This window comes from Anopheles funestus, chromosome 3RL (assembly GCF_943734845.2).
Source record: "Anopheles funestus chromosome 3RL, idAnoFuneDA-416_04, whole genome shotgun sequence".
Taxonomy (NCBI): Eukaryota; Metazoa; Arthropoda; class Insecta; order Diptera; family Culicidae; genus Anopheles; species Anopheles funestus.
The window spans coordinates 51,167,238-51,188,454 of record NC_064599.1 but is presented as its reverse complement, the minus strand read 5'-3'; the positions used below and the strand labels follow the sequence as shown (position 1 = coordinate 51,188,454).

Below are 21,217 nucleotides of genomic sequence, written 5' to 3'. Positions count from 1 at the left end.
GTCATTACAACAGCATACTAATCATTGAAGCGTGTTTTCGGTAACACTTTTCTCCAAATACGAAGCATTTACCGCCGTTGAGATGTACGGTAGTTAAAGTCCCCAAGAAACTGGAAGCGACCACCTCCTCCGTGTGATTGCAGATGATCTAAAACAACAACCAGCTGTATATAGCTCGTAGGCAGCACCATCGATGCCTTTACTCTTACCCTACACACCAGCCTTAGCAAGCAGCACCCATCAATGAACTAGCCTGGAGCTTAAAGGTAACGTTTGCGGAAGGTAGCAGGGATCCGGACTTGGCAACACCGAACGGAATATCATCTGTGTGCGGAGGCGAGGGCTTTTGATTTCCATTGCGTAGGGGGTCGTCCCCGTTGACCTTGACGGTGGAGACAAAGGCAAACGTCATACCGAACTACCCCATGGACTACAGTTGCCCGAGCTTTCCATCTACTCCAGCAAACCGAGCGGAGGTGGCCCACAGTATGCCTGCCTGGTGGACTTACCGCGATTAACGGATCGCGCAACTCTTCCCAGCGGGGACTTCCAATAAAACAAGCGCGAGGAAGTATTGTTTTGCACGTGATGGTATAGGCAGGCGGGATGGGGAAGAATTGTTATACTCAGATATTATAAATTACATTATCATGTAGAGCTACTTTGGGTGTTTGCCAGTGTTGGCCTACGTTGTGTACCAGCACTGTTCCAAGGTTTTGCTTGCCTACGAGCTGCGTCAGAGAAGCTTCTTGGTGGTGTTTGTTAGTACGCGTGCCATTCATAAGATCGCGTAAGGATCACCCACGCGACACTGTCCGAACCCTTGCCACCCCTTAAACGAATCCCCTTCAGACTCCGTCGTGTAGGACCACTCAACGCTTCCGCAGCCTCCCACGGAGTCACCGTCGGATCGTCGGCGGTGGTGTGATAAATAAACACCGAAACGCACGACCACCATCTAGTCAGCTAACCGACCGCATTGCGGGTTGCTTGAAATTCATTACCAAGGTCTTGGGGCCTACCCAACATTCAGTGTTACTTTGTGCGGCTTTCGAGTGACTCTTTATGTCGTCGTTTGCCATCCAGCGTACGGTGCGGTTGTGGTTCTGTTTGCATGATCGAGAGTGTCACACACCTGCCTGGCAGGTATTAAGTGGATCCGTTGCACCGTGGGTCAGGCCCAACAAGGCGCCTTCTGCAAACCAAGCGGACCACCGTATGCGCATCCAGATGGAAACCACTTCAGCAATGCATGAATGAAACCATCCATCTCTAGCTCGCGGGTTTCTTTATTAGTGAGCCGACTAATATTACGCATGTTTCGCAGCTCAGGGCAACTGGGAACGAAACGAAAAGTAATGTCTGTGTTTCTATACGTTCTACGACAATTTGGCCAAGATTAATGAGGCCTATTCGCGCACGATAAAGGTGAGGCATACTTTTTCCTAAGCGTTTTAACAATAAATTATAACCACAGAGTTGTGGTTTTGCGTTAGTTGATGATTGCATGCGTTGTACGACAACGCTAAAGATACTCTTTGAGTGAAAAGCGAACGAAAAGGAGGATATAAATTAACCCTACCATACTCTACCCTTTTTGTGATCCGCATGGGAAACTTGGTTCGAAAAGAAAAGTTTTATAGAATCGTATCGACACAATAAGCGCGATTAATTTCCGCACTGCGCAACTGCAACGGATGCGCCGCACATTTCCATGCCCTACATACGTAGATATTGCTTAGGTAGAGAAAGTAACCCAACATCACCAATGGGTGATGTGCATACACGCCTTCAGTCCCAAAAAAACAAACTACCAGGATGTCGTACACGATCTCCCAGGTATCGAAACGGGTGTAATAACACTTTATTTATCGCTTCCGGTTATGCACTGCGCAAAGGTAATGCACAACCTTTGGCCCTCGTGGCCACGTTGGCGCCAGACACACGCAAGTCTCGATGCAACCCAAACCCAACCGGAGAAGGAAATTTCTCCCATCCGTTCTCATCCGGAAACATCAACACATTGTAAAGCATTTGTTTTTATCGGTGTGATTCAATCGACGGACCGAGAGTTGCTGTTGCGATGGCATAAATGAACCGTTTCGATGAAGAGAAAAGGGAGAGAGCGAAAGCGAAAAGAATAAAAAGACATTATGCAAGGTATCGGTATTACCGGTACGGTAAGAGAGACGGTAATTGATCCTTTTGCAATGCCTCTCCAATGTGAAACAAGGCGTCAGCGTGAAGCAAATGTTGCGTGTGCAGGAAGCTGCGATTCGGCGAAACCTCTTACCCCACTGCAAACGTTCTTCGCGATCAAATCCAAGCGCATAAAACCGAAAATAAATAACTGCGCGTGTATGAAAAAAAAACTGTATATTAAAATTAAGAGCCATCGCAAGATAAATAAGCCCCAGCTGGAAGTCACTCGCCTTCTTCGCTTTGCTACCCAATTTCCATGCCTTTGCCCGTACTTGGGAGAGACTTGTCAAAATAATATTCACGAGAAAGTGCCCGGGGCGAACGCGTGCCGATTACATTTATTTGTGCCATTTGCAGATCCACTCAGACATGAAGGATTTTTTTGTTCTGTTTCGGGTGCTTGCATCCAACAGGAAATGCAATGTCTAGTGAAATATTATTTGTTGTTATTTGTTAAAAATGTGAAACGTTTCGATTGTTTTTAAATTATTAAGGTTTGTAAATTTTAAAGAAAATATAATTTAATTGAAAATCACGTTTCACAATTACAACAATCAGACTACAAAAAAACCGGAATTTAAATTGTTTACTAACTAACTGTTTGTGAAAAAAAATATTTGGGTAATAACTCATATTCTCAAAGTTTTATACACAATAAATAATGTACATGTAATATAAACAAAACGGTATGAACAAATTCATAGCATCTAAAAAGTCAATTACAAACAGACAACATAACAAATACAAACAGACAATACAAATTAACATTACCTTTATGTAGTTAAAGCAATATTGTAATGAATAGAATAAAAAATAAAATAATTATTATTAAGTTGTATTTATATTAAATTTTTGTATTCATATTTTTAACATAAAACAAACAGATCGTACTCTCATTAAACATTAATAATTAAACCTGGCTGCAAATCTCTACTGTCATCGAAATTCAGCACGGCAAATACGAAAGACAATGATTTAAATTCTAGCACAGAACGGAACCTTCTGCCAAAAGTCCAATGACCGTTGATGCCAAATTCTACATCCCTCTTTTCCCAAGTAACCCATCTTTCGGCCGTTCGATACATGCATAAATCTTCCCCATGGAGACGTCCATTCGCGAAAGCTCACCCCGGAATGTCCCTATAAATCTTATCAGTGTACAAGAATCAGTGTTCCGGCCTCAATATCTCGATTTGACTTCTCGTGCAGTCCGGATGGGAGTGTGTGTGTGTGTGTATGTGTGCATGCTCGGCGTTGTTTGTTTACATATGATAGAGGTGGTCAAAAGCGCGCACGCGTCGCAAGCGTACACCACCCAAAAGGACTTGGATACGAATACGTCCCTGTCCAATGAGACTTCTTTTCCTTTCAGAGATGACGGTTGATTTAAATTAATGTAAAAAAAACACAAACACGCGCACGTACTGCAATGCAATTTCTATCTCGTTCAGTATAAACCAGTCCAGGAGACAACAGCAGCTGAGCAGCCGGCAGCATCTACATCGCATAACAGTAACATCAGCATAATGGCACCAATGCGAAGGTGGGAGGATAAGCAGATCGACGAGAGCGAGAAAATGAAACTGCTTGAATCTTTTTTAACGTATTTTTTTCTTGTTCTGCTTGAGACATAAAAAGTTAAATAAACCGAAAAACAACATCTTGCAACGATGCACCGCCGGCTGGAGAAAACCCGAGCAAAAAGCTTTGGGTATGGCAAACGCTCTGTAACGCCGCTCGTAATAGGGCTAATAAATCTTCTTAAAAGTAAATTAATGTTGAGTTATATGCTCTTTATTTTATTTATTTCCGATTTTAATGCGATTCCTCACGGACGAAAAGCTTTCTCGGGATATATGTGTTGCCCCTCTGAAGTTCCCTTTCTACTTCCTGTCTCAAGCATATTTAGTGTAAATTGATGGGCGTTATGTATTAAAAGTAAAGCATTCCAATCAGGAATATATGAAAAATAAGTCACACAAGAACTTCCGGTCAAGTTTTGTTTAATTCAAAATATAATAAAACTCCTCATAAGACACAATTTTCTTAAAACTTAAAATTTTACCAGAAGCTAGTCCATTGTAACTCACCACTTTGTGCGATTTGTCAACTCCCTGGCAAGCTCCCATTACTCTTTCAACTGCAGTTCCCTACACTTCGCCGCTCTATTTCACCGTTCATTTAATCCTCCTTCGATCGAAGGTGGTTTGTAATTTATCGGTTCGGATCGGTGTAAATTATGTTATTAGCTGTCGAGCGGACAAAACTTTAAATACGTCCCAATGGGTCCGTATCTACTTGGCTGCTACTTTTTAGCCTCAGGTTCCATTTTCAAGATCAATACGGTCAACTGTACGCCTCCGCCGACAGCTTAAGGCGGTAGTAACGGACGTACAGTACCATGTGTAATGTACAAAATGTAAATGTACAGAAAATTTAATTGAATAAGTGAAGAGTAATGCATGTACTGATCCAAGCCGCTTGACAGTTACGAACAATAAAAAAATATAACCATTTTATTATGACACGCAAACTTGAAAACAAACCACAAATAAGAAATATAATTGAGTTAGGAAGATTGTTTTGTTACGTAAGTTGTTATTAATTTATGTAAGTTTTTGAGGTGTACTTCATAAAGCAAATTAAATTTATTTTGATAAATCAATTTTGGTTTTATCTCTATGGTTCTGCAATGCACCATTTTAATACAGAAACCGAATAAATTTAAGGCTATAAAACTAGGATCAGCTAAGATTAGCTTTGAAGTGCGACATTGCCCGCTAAATTGTGCTAATGTGATGCGACGACCATTTGTCAAATTATCACATATCCATGCCGCAGAAATAGATGAGCGGTGGATGAAAATCCGATGAAACGTTATTCGCTCATCCGTCTTTACACACAGGAAGCGATGACGACAGAGACGATCAATCTTGCAGCTGATCTTTGAAAAACACGGAAAGAAACGAGCCACAAGATGAGGTACGTATGTATAAGAATCGATATACATCACGCCTGTAGAAGGAATCTCGTCAGGATGCATCAGTCACAGTAAGGCAAGGTGTTATTGCTAAACATCTTCAATATGATCCTATATCAATCAGAACGAACATAGAATCTCACAATTATTCGATAATCACCACATATCATGCATAATCTATAAACAAAATGCTACTCTGTAATTAAAATTATGAAATGATTTATTATTTTTAAAAAATCACTCATTTAGACCATCTTTTCACAGTACTTACTCTCATTGTATGATGTTTAGGTTGTGCAGCGTTAAATATCTATAGACTCTTCCCCGACAGTCAACAGGTAAACATTGACACGTTCCATCATTTCCATCGTGCACTAAACGGTTTCTGAAGTAACTTTGATCAAAGCTAGCAGAGAGTATGAATGAATTGAACAGAAATAAATATTAGCCGTTAGTAGAGCCGTCGGAAGGCCGGTAACAAGAAAGGAAGGCCGGTGCGCTGCGTTACCACGCGTTCCACATCATTGAAGACTTCAGCTCTCAATGCCGGAGTCGCGTGGGTGAATCAAAACATATACTCCTGACTACACATCAGCTTCGAGCCACTCGACGGCGTCGCTCGTAATGCAAACAACACTGATCCAAAAATGACACCACTGACGACTCGCATCCTATTACCTCTATCAATCCCTTGCCCAAAACGACTGTGCAGACCAATCGAAGAGTTGATACATCGAAACTGTAAATATTTTTATAGCCACAAGTTTACGTACTTCATCGAACCAACTGTTCGCCACGCTTTTCCTGGAGTGTATCTTTGCAGTGTAAATATTGAAATTTAGACAATTTTTTTAATCCAAGCTTTGTAGCGTTCAAGGGGCAAAGGATGGTTCTCATTAGAAGACCCAAAACTGAAGAACTAGGCCTATTACCATCAATTTTTTTTCATTTATTTTTTGGCCTCGAGAAATATTGATTGATTTTTTAGATCCATTGGGATGATAAAGCACACCATATGCAAATGAGACACTGATATAAACTTAACACCCACGAGTGAAGCTTGCGAATGTATGAAACCGAAACAGGCCGATGATTCATTGGCACCATTGTGAAGATCCCACCACTATACGAAGTAATAATTGTTCACCATTATTCATCGCATACATACACTCGAAAGTAGTTGCCATTATTAAATCTCAGTTTTAAAGTAAATTATTAGCAAAAAGTAAAAATACATCAAACCGTGTCACAGTTCCGTTCCGAGGGCAACCTACCTCACAGCATATAATACATTCCTCGGAAGATTACGGCCGTATTACGATGAACATTTTGATGCTTTTCCAATGACTTTATGATCCTGCGTTTTTTTTCTCCAAAAATGAAATCATACCACGAACACGATAAAAAAGAAAGGTAACCCTTGCAGTCCGAGAGAAGAACTGCGATTTAAGAAATGTATTGAAATGTTTAAAATCCTATAATTTAGAAAGCTTTACGACCGCCAACAACACGTTTTATTCCTTTTCGATACACTCTGCCAGCAATCGGTTTGGAGTGTTGCGGCAACGCCGAGCACATTTTGCCAGCAAGCGCCTGTTTGTTGCAGCTTGTTCCCTTTACTGCCGTTAACGGCCGTTTGTTCAGTTGTCCGGCCTGATTCATCGTGACATTTATGGCATGCGTCTCGGACCGCGGCGATATTCCACTTCACGGTACACACGATCATCCTCCAGCAAGGATCATCCTTCTGTTGGATGGGGCGCGGTCTTTACCAGTATGATGAATATAGTATGCCATTTTATTGCACCTGACACACTGATGACCTACCACTAGAGCCGCACAGCCGGTAATGAGGATTGTAAACTTTTTATTTGTCCATCGCATTTGGCGAAGTTAGGGTTTGGCCGAACGACTGGAAACTGGCGCTTTAGTGACCTTATAATTGAAATAATTGACGACGCTTTGGTTGCTCTTCTGCAAAACAATAGAATATATGCCCCGGAAGCATGCAATTCCACCATTATGCAACGGAAATTTGCGATTTGCTACAAGCGACTCTCGCATTTGGTATGCTAATGGTGATGTGGGCTTTATAATTCTACACCATTATGAAACTATAGAATCTCCGCGATACTTGTTTAATCGGATATTTATATTTACACCAGTAAAAGGATGACTCAACAAGATGAATATTGCCCGTTTTGAAATATTTTTCATCCGTTATAGTGCGCTGAAAAATTAGATAATAAATAAGCAACTAAAGTAGATTCAAGATTTATTTGATCAGGAAATTATTTCTAAAAAAAAGAAAAATGCTACGTCCCTTGACACAATACAGGTATCCAACCAGTTCTGGATCTGTTTGTACGACGAGAACTGCTGGTCAGCCAACCCGTGTGCCATGAATCGGAAAAGATGAAAATCCGATGAACGTCCCATGTGAGGTAGTTTTTTACGGGCTACCCAACATGTGGCCGAGATTTGTTATGCCGCAGAATATCTTGTGGCCGTTTTTGACGCAATACTCTACTTAAACGCATCAATTGTTTTCGGTAGCGCTCATTGTTGATTGTTTCTCTCGGTTACAGGAGTTCGTAATAGATGATGCCGAGCTGGTCCCACCAAATACTCCCAGAGCTTTCGATGTTCGGCCGAACTGATGATGTTGGGGTATGATCGGTGGGAAACTCCCGATATCTTGTTTCGCTTAAAGCAGCATCTCCGTTGATTCACAAATTGAAACCGTGCAACTCGCATATGTAACTTATTCGACTCAAAATCAGACATTTTCGAGAAATAACAACTCTTGCTCGCACGAAATAATCACTCATCTGTTTACACGGTTTGATTATTTCATTAAAAAACTTGATTTAGGAAGTTTTAGATACGTGAAAATTTCTTGATACGGCCAGGCCTTACGCGTCACAGCTCTGCTGGTCTCATCGATTTCAAAACGGCCGTTATCTACTTACAGACCCAATAGTATAAATGTTTGGTTCTCGTAGTAAATTGCAGCGATCAAATAATTTTGAATATCATTACAGCGCTTTAAAATTTACACAATAGCAAAATGTACGTCAAATTTAAGTCAAATATAAGGATATTCCCTGAATATTTATTTTCTTCTTATATGGCTCCATTATCATTGTCTAATTATTCTATAACCGTCACTATCTGAACTTTCATTACTCCACATTTGGAGATATAATATTGTACAATTTTTTAGAAAGAAACAAGATGTATTTTGAGTTGTGTTTCATTAAGCTACGTGCTTCATTTTCTACACTCACTAATAAATATTATTACAACCATTAGTTTTAAATTTTCACTGATGTTAGTCTACTGCGAAATACAAACTTTACTGAAATGACCAAAAATAGAAACCAATTCGTTAACGCCATCATCTAATACACCGAGTTACAGCTCTACCGCAACGTTCTTACGCATAAATCGAGGTGCCGCTCCTTTAGTGACAGATTTTACGAGCATCATTTAGAAAGTGCCACCATTATATTTCGTAAATGGCAGGATCGACCCAACATTAAAAATATATACACACATGTGGTACACTGCATACTTCTATCATGCATACAGTAATTAACATACATTCATGCCCACTGGCCATTTTACAAAAACCATTTAAACCACCGCCTAGAATTCCAAGCATATTTACCCGTGACGAAAAAAAAATCCCGTTCACTATCCGTAAATCATTGACGCCTCAAAACTCATAAAATTTAGTTTTTACATCGCCCAACAAAACACCCAGCAATGTATGCCGGTTAGTACGAATGAAACGCGTCCATGATCGTGTATGTAAACGACTGCTACGCTCCCCAGTGTTGATGTGTCCGCGTTTACATCATCGCTCAGAATGTATCTCCCGTATTCTGGGAAACCATATTGAGCGTTATGTATTTGTTCCCTTTCTGTCAGTTTCAAGCATTACAAAGAGGAATCAAATTTGCGTCTCCTTCCAACGCCTAACACAAAATTTCCCCATACTGATGAAAATGCTGAAAATACATCTGATTGCCACAGTTCCTTCCCGAGGCGCGATGAGTCATCCATTAGACGTTAGAGAGACATTATGGCTAATTAGAGCGAGCAGTGTTCAGAAAAGCGAAATATTTACACATTCACAAACGTGTTGTTGCAATGTGGTACGGTGAGGATTTTACTGGAATGGTGCAGATATGCCATTAATGGAGTATATTTACATGCAAGTGGCATGTGCCATAGCGAGAATAGACGTGATTTAAGTAGAAATTTAAGATAAATAAAAAATAATTCCGATAATACATTACATCTAAGTCATTTTTAAGCCTGGAAATTGGAAAGAAAACCCTACAGAAAATCACAAAAGGAAAACAACATTTTATAGTGCTCTGGTAAGCATATCTTGTTTAATTATATTTCTAATACTACATTTACTTAGATCTATCAGTTCATATTGGAAACTCCAAACGGTCATTAAAAACTGGCTTAGTGTCTATATTTAGTCACGTTCAACAGCTGCTTGTTGCAACGCCAGAAACCGGCAAAAGAAACTGTTGGTTCCGTTCCGTACTGATCCAACTACACGGCACGGTGGTCTCCAAATAGGGTCAGTTATCGTGACGTTACTTCCCTCTTTATCGCCACGTTTAGCAAACGTATGTATATGAACGAATCGCAATTTTGGCACAACATAACCCAACGCCGAACAACTTAGTTCGAAACATTGAGAAATTGAGGTGCATCATCAGATATACACGTTTCTTCCGGATCAGGTAATGTTTATCGTACCGGTTCGACTGTTTTATGAATGAAGCTGGGCACACCCAAAGCGGGGAGATTTGAATTGACAAAAATAAACACTACACTCTTCCACATCGTGTCTCTTTCACGATCGTACGCTCGTTATGAATCCCTATATTCAATGAATTTTGAATATGCGAAGCATTAGTCGGTCACGCGGTCGGGTATTGCCTTTGAGGCTTGGTTGGAAATATTCGCGGGAGTCTTTGATACATTTACTAATTTCTCATAGCCAGAATCATTCACAAATGTTCGCTATTTCGAAATAAATGTTGATGCTACACATTTACGACAATTCAAACTGTGACTCACAGCCACACGCTGATGTATATTCTGAGCAAATACTTTATTGATCACATCTCTTAATGTCGCTTCTCGTCATACGTGTCAACTATAGCTTTTTGTTTAGAAAGTAAGTTTTCGCTCCACTACGAGTACGATGGTCAAAATATTTGGACAATGTGACCGACCAAAACGCACAAACCATACAAACAAAAGGTGATTCTTAACCCAATGACCTACGTCTGAAGCAAACAACAAAAATTGCCGCATAATTTCTGCCACTACCGTGCTTTGACGACCATTCACTGTTGAGGCTTTACGGCGTATGGTACTCATCTAAACGGAAATCTTCAACAACGGACCAACAATGACGATTACCACCCAGAAACGTCAAAAATGCTGATGAAGCTCAATAAAACTAAAAATGAAACCACCCACGTATTGAAGTGCGAGGTATTGTCAATTTTATGAGTACAGGAGGTTTTGATGGATGAACATATAACACAAATTTGAAAACAACATACAAAGTGTACCTTGCAGAGAATGTTTAACTAACTTTAACATAACGAACAATCAAACTGTTTGGAAACGAATAGATAATTTAAAATATTGAAGGTAAGTAATACATTTATGATAATAATTATTACAAAGATAAAAAGATTTTACTGTTCTAAAAGTTAATCGATAGTAATATTATGTTCTCTGCAAGCCTATAGAACTTATTGAATGATTTGAACTACTTGAAATATCAATTGATGATTAAATCAAGTCATTCCCGTTATGGCGATACTGTCCTTAGCATTTCACCATAAGCGTTCCTGTTATGGTTGTAAACTGTCATATATTTTCACAGTCATATATCTTTACAGCAAACATTCGATTCGTGCTAAGAAGATAGCACGCAAGGCTACGAGAATTCACGGGTAATACATGAATACTTCGCGCTATAGCCTCAAGCATTGAATTTTGAATTTAAATCAATTTAAATTTCACTGTAAAATTAAAAGTATCACGTAATTAAGTAAAAATTAAATGTACAAACTTGAAAAAAATACGATAAAGATTTTTTTATATTTGCAATCCTCTGTTCAACCAACTTTTATTTCTAACAAGCATAACAATAAGGGCACGACGAGAGATAGGTAGACAAAAAATATTTGTCGCCGAAATTTCATGTTACCTCCAAATGTTTGGTAAAAAAAAACATTATTTAACCCGCTAATCGTCTTGCGTTATGTTACCTTTTCTACTACAAACCGTTTCCTCGGGACGAAACCAGCAATAAATCAACAAATCGGCGCTGCATGTTAAATCGGTTGTGATTGAGCTGTCATTGCATCCTATCAGCACGGCACAGCGGACATCCAGCTTCCGTGCATTGGAGCGATTTATGCAAATATACACTTACACCAGCGTTAATCGTTCGCTAACTATCACACCCCAGTCTCGTACACTTACACACATACAGATGTGCATAAAAAGCATATCATACTAATCAATCATTCAATCAATCAATCGAAGCACGCGCTTCGAACAGAGTGTCACACCGGAATAAGTTATTAGCTGGTCGTCGATAACTTCCGCCTGAGAAGCAATTCACAATCATTTGATCATTCTTTTAACCTGTATGTCCGTAACCCGGAGGGCAGGCACGGTTTGAAAAACTAAGCTCATGACGATTACACTCAGTACGAGACTAATTGTTTTAACGCAATGTCAATTATATCGCAGCTCGTAGTACCTTCGTAGTTGAGGTGCGAATTCCGATGCGCATTTTTCAATTCCTAACACTGTAGAGGAAAGGAAGGAAATAAACATTGTGCATTCCTGCGCACGCCGGTGATGCCAACTTCCGGCGGATTTCACCATCTAGCGCGTGGTCTCTGTCAATGAACGACCAGCAGAAATGGAACAGAACGTGCAGCACTAAGTAGTGGAGCATTAAGCTCGGTAGGAAGGTATACTCATGCAAATTATAACAAATTTTCCACAGGAGTATAACCATTTTTAAAAAATCAAAGACATATTTTATAGTTTGTAGTATATTTTTTTAGGTTGTAATTTATTTCTTGTTTCCACAGGCTAATTGTTTCCTGTAATCTGCTGAATTTAAAGCAAACTTAAATAAATCATTGCCAAGTCAATCGTCGATCATTGCGCCGATCATTGCGCCGATCATTGCGCCGATCATTTATCATGTAGCGTCATTTACTATAGCCATGCAAATTATTATAACTTACTGCCGCTCTCAATCTCACTGTTTTACTGTGTTGTGCTCTGCACATGTTGATAATTATCATAAGTGATACATCTTTCAAGAAATTATTTCAACCACCCAGAATAAATAATTTATTAATCAACCGTAATCCTTTGCCCGAGTAAACCGTAATCCGAGTTTTGAAAAATTATACTTTGAGTGATCGAAATTGGCAATAAACGTTTTTTTTTTATTCATAAGAACGGCTTGGCCATATTGCTAATAAAACAAATTATATTTTACACATAATGCTTTTGGGTTTCATTCTTCAAGCAATAAATATCAAAACTGTATGTTAACAGCGTAATGGCGACGATGAAATATTTTTGGCGTTTTCATTTTGGATAAATGAAAAACGAAGTGAATAAATCACATTAAAAAATAACACGTTTTGAATAATGAACAATAATATTAAATTTGTTTAGTGATTTGGAGAAAGTTCATAATAAAATATAAAATAATGCAGGGGTTTACCGCTCAGTTTAAACTGTCATTAGCATTTTCATCTTCGGAAAAATACTATTTAAAATAATGGACTTTTCGTATCCTAGTTCACTGAAATAGCCCTTCAGCGAAACAAAATTTTGTTTTGACAATTGAAAAAGAGCTATTCAACATGGTAAATAAAAAAATTGCTATTCCCCAACAATTTGAAAACGTTTTCCAACTATTTTATTTTTATGTTAAGAAATGAACAATTACTTCAATTTTAATTTCTCCAAAAGGCAAAAATTGTTTCATTAAAATATTCTAATATTTTAATACGAAATACTCTTTCGAATTAATAAATACTATACTCGAATACTATTCGAGATATTTAATAAATGAACAATAATTCAATTTCATACAGCTGTAAATAAACATACATATAATTAAATCCCACCTACCATGGTTGAATGGATTCTTCGCTATGCTGAAACACACAACTATGAATATGAAAGACAAAAAGTGCATACGAAACGAATTCTACAGCTGCATGCAGTTAACCAGCCAGACTAATAACACACCAAAAGTACAAACATTCACAACGTTCAGCTTGTTTAACTCAGTCTTTTCAATAACAATTTATAAAACATTTGTTTGACTTGACAAACAGTATAAAATATAAATAAAGAAAAATAAAATACAATATGTAAATGATATAATTTTATGTTGTCTGCAGCAATAGGAAATGGCACTAGTGATGTACGAGAATTTCACGGATTTTAGTAGTTTTCTCATTACCCTTTTGCACTCCTTTATGTTTTACAGAAAGTTTTGTTCATGCGACACTGTTTATGAGTGGATATTTTCATTGTTTCTTTTACTTTCTTTTATTTTCATGAGTTGTTCCTTGCGCTCATTTTGTATCGTTTTCATAGATTTACTTTCTTGAAAAATGTTCTTTTATCTACTGTATTTACTTACTAAGCTAGTGTTAACGGATCAGGGTTTTAATGAAGTTTTTTTTTCAATGTTTTTTGTTTGATTTTTGTTACATTTCAATTTAGAAAAATGAACTAATTTGAAATAAGTTAATATGTGTTGAGTGTGCTTGATATGTTTAACTTAAATTTTTCTAAAACCACCAGCGATTAGCGATGGTTTTTGTTGTTTTGTTATTATTCGTATTTTTGTACAGCAGTAAGCCCATTCATTAGAACGAACAGCACATATCTATAGGGGAAATTAAATTACTTCCGTCCCTAGTAATTCGCTCATCCACACTAGTCTTTGAATGTTCGTATGTACAAGAAGCGCATCAATGCTCAAAAACAAATAAATAGTTCTTAAGCGTACTATCTGCTGCCCTTTACCGCTGGCATCTTTCTGTTCAAGTTATCGATTTTATCGCAACAATATTACACATCTTTCACTATTCTTTGTGTTGACACTATGCGGTACGCTTATACCCCCGCAAAGTACGTATCGTGTACAGTTTACTACTTACATTGCCTACGCTTGTATTATTCTACTTACACTGCTAGAGATGAATACTATGTTTAACAACAAATTCCTACGCATACGTTCAATAATAACTGAGACTATCAATTACTCACGGCACTACTCGCTAAGTCACTAAGGTTTTCTTGCTGATTTACTTGTGCGATGTTAAGATATCAATCTTTTCTGTAATGCTTAAAATCATCCATATAATAACAACTGCGCAGCGATTGATAATGAATGTGCTTTCTTTTCGTTCACTAATAATTTCGTTTAAAAACATATACTATCTGTCTATTTCGATGATTCTCGTTTTAGAAAAGGATGAAGCATTTTTTGTAACTTGTATTAAGTTTTAACACCAGAAAAAACAAAACAACGAAACAATTAAAGCATAGCGTATCGGCTAAGGAAATAAAACGGAAAGGAAAATTTTGATCGCAACTAACGAAATGCATATAAATAAAATCAAAATACCAACAATAACACGCAAACGCTTACACAAGCACATGTACACACGCATACAAACATTACGGACGGGCATACTCATTTGTGGGTCACGGGTAGATTTATTTTGAATTTAAGGCTTTTTGAGGAATGTCGTCTAAGGATATAGGGAAAGTAGGGAAGAGGTGTATTGTAGAGTTATGGAAGAAAGTGCGGTTGCCAACATTAACAAATACACACACGCGCACAAGTACACCCACAGGCGGTTTAATTTGGCGGTGGCGTAATGCACCTTCTCACCTTCCACGATGGGAAAATGCAACATCATCCAGCAACTTGGACTTCCCTGATACGCTAGTGTCAACACTCACTAGGCATTGTCAGATTCGCTACTCGAAGTCTTTGTGCGTGAGCTGAGTGCAAGAGATTGTTTTTCTTTACCCAGCAAACAGAAAAATAAAACAACACTATTAAAACAAAAAAAAAAGATTACACACACGAACGAAAGTGTTGGAGCATTCGGGTGCAGCTCACATTCAGACTTCAGACTGTTTCCGTTTCGGTAGGCAGGAGTAAATTACTGTCAATTAGCACAACACATTTTCGCGTTGGACGTCTTTGAAGTCGCATCCAAAAACAAAGATCGTACCGACGATGTGCAGTATTGCGTGTAAACTTTTTCGCAGCTTCACGTAAAGTGAGCTCGTCGATGAAAACCAGTAATTCACCAAAGCAGATATACAGTAAGAGACCGTGTTTAACCACGAGTACCGGTTTATATTTGTTCAAACACAAAACAATAAAAAACATCAAAAGTAGATACACTTTATCAACAAGTTGTCTAAATGGAGAGAATTATGTTATCTATATGATAACAATCGATAGAGTAAAAAAAACTGCAATACAACTTTGTATGCACCTACACTGTCCTGGCGGCACATCATTAATATATTTTTAATCATTAATTTTACTAAAAAGAAAAGAAAAACGACAAATATTATTTTACCATTGTTCAAAATGTTGGGTTCGTCCCAGTAAAACGAAAGATCGACATCTCACAGCAGAAATAAATTCATTCGTGAAGATGCAACAAAGAAACAATCAATAAATTCGTCAAAATCTTACATACTTTTGAGAACACATACTTGCACATGAGTATGCAATCTATACAATACATTTCGCAAAATCATGATCTCTCGTCAGTGTGTAGCAGTCCAGAAGCGAACACTTTTAGTGTTCACGAATTTTATTCATTTTTTTTCTCTTGCAAATACACTTCGCCTGCAAATCGTTCCACCGATGCAAAAGTTGACGGTGCTTCTGGAAAAAGTAATACTCTCCCGCGACCCCGATAGGTGCTTGGATGGCAGGGAAAAATCGCCCACTGTGAGCTGCGTGAGCTTGGTGATTGGATGTGTCTGCTTTTTTTTACCTATTCCTTCCCTTACTCAGGTTATTATTTTTCCTCGTGGTGTGAGATCGTTGTGGAAATTGTTTAAGATTATTTATAAATTATTACACTGTATTTATTCATTGCAGTACTACACACGGTTGAAAGAGCCGTGGCTTCTTTATTTCGCATACCAAACATTGGCAACGAATTTCGTTATTTTTTTTTGTGCTTTAATGTGCATCGACGAATCCTGACCAATGCTCATCATCCCGCTGCTTTTATCATTTATTCAGGGTGCATTGTCGTATATTTATGCACACGAATCTCTGGACAATAATTAACAGGCACTCTTTGAGGCCAACAACAACTGAAGAAAAAATCGAATCATTTTGTGTCATTTGGCAACATCTTGCGGATGTGCCTTTCCTACCATGTCCAAACATCAGCATGCGAAGATGAAGTACGACACAAAAGGGTGTCGGATGTTGAGTACAGTATGTTTTTTTGTTGTTGCTGATTTGTGTGTATGCGTATATAATGCGGGATGGTAATAGTTGCAGCGTCAAACACTACTGCAGAAGAAGACACTACCGTTGCGCGTGCGCATGAGTCATGTGCGTGTGGGAGTGGTGCGGGATGTGGGAATGGTGTGTGTGGCCAGAATGTGGCGGGTAGGTTTGGGCGTGGGAGAGTGGGGAACCTTGGCCGCCAGGGTACGGCTGCTGCATCAAGCCCTGGTCGAGCCCGTAATGGCCGGTCTGTGGGTGACCTAAATGAGCATGCCCGTGGTGGCCGTGGCCGTACACTAATTGCCTTACTTTGGAGTCTTCGTCGCCAATGTTGTAGCTGAGTTCGGTCTCTTCGAAGCCGGTCGCGGACATGCGCTGGTCACCGGATGAACCCGTCGGCGGATCGGGCGAATTCAGGCAGGTCTGGATGAGCGCCTTGCCCGCCTCCGACGTGATCATCGGCTGCAGCTTGCGAGTCGCAAATGTGTACACGTGACCGGTTTCGGAGGCCACCAGCAGCATCACCTGCGTGCCGGTCAGCGTTGACAGTTCATATGCCTAAAAATAAAAAAGAAAAAGAAACATTGGTTACAAAATGTATTGATATATATGAATGATTAGTTTTTTTATATATTAGAATAGACATTTTTTCATACACTTTTGCTTTGTGTAAAACAACTTTATTGTAATAAATGATTGTTTGTATTTTTTTCTATTCTGCTTTATCCTAACCTACACCTGTTTCATTTTCTCAAATATTGCACCAAACCGTCCAGTAAATGTGTAGAAAATCATAAACTATATGTTTACTAAATAAAACTATAACGCAAGCAAAACCAAATCAAGTAGATACCTACGAGAAACGGCTCAACTAGCCACCCACGAAAGACCTTCTCCCGTAGCAAAGGGCGCAAAAACAAAAACCCTAGAAACGAGAGAATCTTAATCTCAGCGTCAGCTATAGATCTTTGTTTTAAGCAGCATCACCTATACCAAGCGTAACAACGTTCGCGACCGTTTCCTCGCAGCCCACGTGTATGGATGCGAGAAAAAAAATTCAAACTACGATTCAACGACCAAGGAAATAAATTATTCAATCAACGACACATTAGATTACACGATGAGAAAGAGAGAGACTTTAAATACGGTTGTATTATAATTATATTTTCCGATCCGAAGCACCCTTTTGGTGACTGATGCTGAGAAAAAGAACGATGAGCCCATGCAGCAACAGTATAGAACGGGATTAGCATCGCGGTCAATCAGTTTGAGATTTTAAAATTTGCAAAACTGTTATGAAACCCACTTCAAAAGCACGCGTGCGTGTGGGCTGATGGTCTGTCATAGGCAGGCGGTTAGTTTTGCCGCCCGAGGGTTTGATTCAATTTAAAACAACATATTATAATGAGCTTTTAGGCTATTAATTAAGCCTCCAATACCTCCCTCGCTGATCTACGAGATGGAATCAAATGTCCATGCTTGCTCACAACTCAATAAACCGAGGGAACAGGTCTACACGCTGGTAATCTTTCCAGCGGGAAACAAACCCAAACCGCAACAATCACAACAACACGCACAGGTTCAACAACTTCAATCCACACGCATAAAGATTGGGCGCCAACATTTCAACGATAAACTACGACCACGGTAAACAACTTTCCTGCGAAGCTGCTTCGCTCCGAAGCGTAAAACAATCGATTGAAAAACGAATGACTCGAGCGGGCAACAAGCGGCGAACCTCTGATACGTTTTCGTTCCTTTTGCAACCGGTTATGATTCATCATAGCCAACGCATATGTAAACACACTAATTTGGGTTTGTATCGTCACGCAAAGAAATGATCTCCAGTATCATCAAGGCATGGTGTTTGCAAGTGTGTGTGTGTGTGTGTTTTTTTTGCACCCTCAACCCTCGAACAGGCGAAATCTTGGTCATGGATAACTCTACCAGGTATGATATTCTTCAGAGATGAGACAGATCCTTGATTATTTTTACTCCCAATGAAAAAGCTCTTTTTGTGTACTTGTGTTACAAAAAAAAACCACACACCTGCTGCTTCTCTACCATTACTACGTTTTATCCAGTTGGTTGCCTCGATTCCGCTCAATCAACTTTATGACACCTACCCCTAGAGGGGGCGTTCATTTGCTACACACGTTGATTAATTCATTTGCATATTACGCACAGGTGCCCACCACACGAGACCGAGAAATGTAACCCTTTGGTTTGCCGTAGGGGACAGTTCTATTAATTCCTTAGCGCGCGCATACACACACACACCTTCACAGATGTCATCGACGTATCTACGAACGCTGATTGACCGAAATCGAATTTATCGAGGATTTTGTGCTTTCTAATCAATGTACGAGCGCGTGCCCACCGCCAATGGCATGTGACGATTAGTAAGTTTTTTTTTTATTCAGATATGCGTCCGACCCACAAAATTAGACAGCAATTTTATAGCAGAAACGATCAACTGGAAATGAGCACCTGATCTCAGAGATCATTACGATCGTGCCGAAATTCTTTAATGAACATTTTTGCCCTATAAGACACACGTGCCCTTAGAACTCTTACTGAAGGAAATTGTTCTGTCTTGCTGCAATCATAAATCACTAAACCGTCGCTATACTTAGCTGTGGCGACGTACCACTAACTTAAACAGCTGTGCATTTAGCGGTCGTTACGAAAGAACTACGATTAATTATTGTAGCTTTGTTCATTCCTTTTTCGCCGTACTGCAAGTTTTAACCCCATCATCATGCCGATTTTCAAGAGCTTACTCGGAATAGCTCTTAAATGGATCTTCTGTTTTTTTACGCGTACTTTCATCATTCATCATAGAAGTTTTCATTTCAATCAGATCTTGCTATGTTGCTGTATGGGTACAGAGTTTTATACATTAATTTCAAATTATTTTTTGATGAAACTAACGATTTTAGCATCACGTTTTATAATTATTGTACCATGGATAGATAAAATAATACATGAAATAATAAATTTCCATTAGTGTCATACAAAACAGATGCAAGCAATATAGTTTAATATTAAGCTAAGAATATATAAAAAAAGAAAACATACATAATATCTCACATATTGCTTACAAAACATGTATGGTTCATGGTAGTGTTCCCTTTTTTTAAAGTCAATCGTTTTAATTAAATATCGCAAGAAGTAAACATTCTCCATTCACGAACGCACACAAAATACAACACAACGCATGGGTCACCGTCACCTCAATTTATTCGAATACCCGACGATTGTATTTCAACGCTTTATCCTCACGTGCCTCGTTCCAGCAACACGTTTCCTCCCGACCGAACAGAAACGCAAGAAGACACTTAATCGAATATTCGGGTCGGATACAGATCCGTGTCGGTGCCATTCTTTTGGCATTGCATTTGTAGCCCCCAAAGTGTGAATTTATGTTCGAACATATGTTTTTCAGCCTTCCCCGTAAGTCATCCCTCAACGAGAGCAGGAGAAAAAGAGTAATGTTTCCATCTCTTTCACCTCCCGCCAGCCTCGCTCCTTCCCGGGGCAAGGAAGAATTCGCGTTTACTTCATCCGTTCCGACCGTCGTTCGAATACTTGCGGGGCCTTTGGTTCACTTTGGTAGGTGATTTCGCTTTCAACTTTTTCGGTCTCTTTGCATCATGCTTGAACGGACGGGTTGGTAACTTAGTCACAGGGCGGCATGGTGCGCTTTCCGAAGAGTAGAAAACCGATCTACAAACCAAAAGACCGAAGCCGACCTCAAACCGGAAGGTGAAGGTGTTAACTTTTCTCCCAGCCTTGTCAACCAGCGTCCAGCGTGTGCAGGGCGAGAGTAAACCGACAACAAAAAAACCGCATTCAAACACAATCACACCAGGACCGCCAAAGACAATGCGTTTTCGAGAAGCTCGAATTCGTCGAATTCGGACAGTAGCATATCTTTAGCACAACCCCGCTGTAAACCCCTGCGTGCCCAAAAGTCCTCGTCCGCTTCCTCGCGGAACATTATTTTATGTGCCGATTTTCTTCACGAATGTCATCGAGCTGCTCTTAGCAGCCAAGGGGTTTGATACGGTACGCTTTTGGCACAGTGGAGGAGTACGCGAATTGTGCGCGAAATTAGCATAACCTCCCGCAATACCGTACTACATACCGACACCAAAGTGTGAACAAACGTGGCACGAGACTTTACGGCGCGCGCTCTCATGTTGCATGTTAGCAAAGTATCGTCGGTACAAATGAAAGCAATGAAGGGATGCTGCGACAGAAACAGAGATACGATCTTCCATCCACAGTTCCTTGGCTCTTTGTAGCGACTCGCCAAACACACACACACACGCACACAGAGAAACACACAAGAAGGTGCAAAATAAATAAATAATAAAATCACCCAGCAGATTCCCGAAACGATTTTACAATTTACGCTG

General features: G+C 39.4%; 1 protein-coding gene across 1 annotated transcript in view; it reads right to left on the bottom strand.

The window, feature by feature from the left end:
* The window catches only part of LOC125769627 (serum response factor homolog), a 117,877-nt gene that overhangs the window by 76,550 nt on the left and 20,110 nt on the right, over window positions 1–21,217 (bottom strand). Inside the window, exon 2 of the mRNA XM_049438427.1 lies at window positions 17,103–17,351. Within this exon, the coding sequence (XP_049294384.1) occupies window positions 17,103–17,351 (249 nt within the window). The remainder of the gene's footprint in view (window positions 1–17,102; window positions 17,352–21,217) is intronic.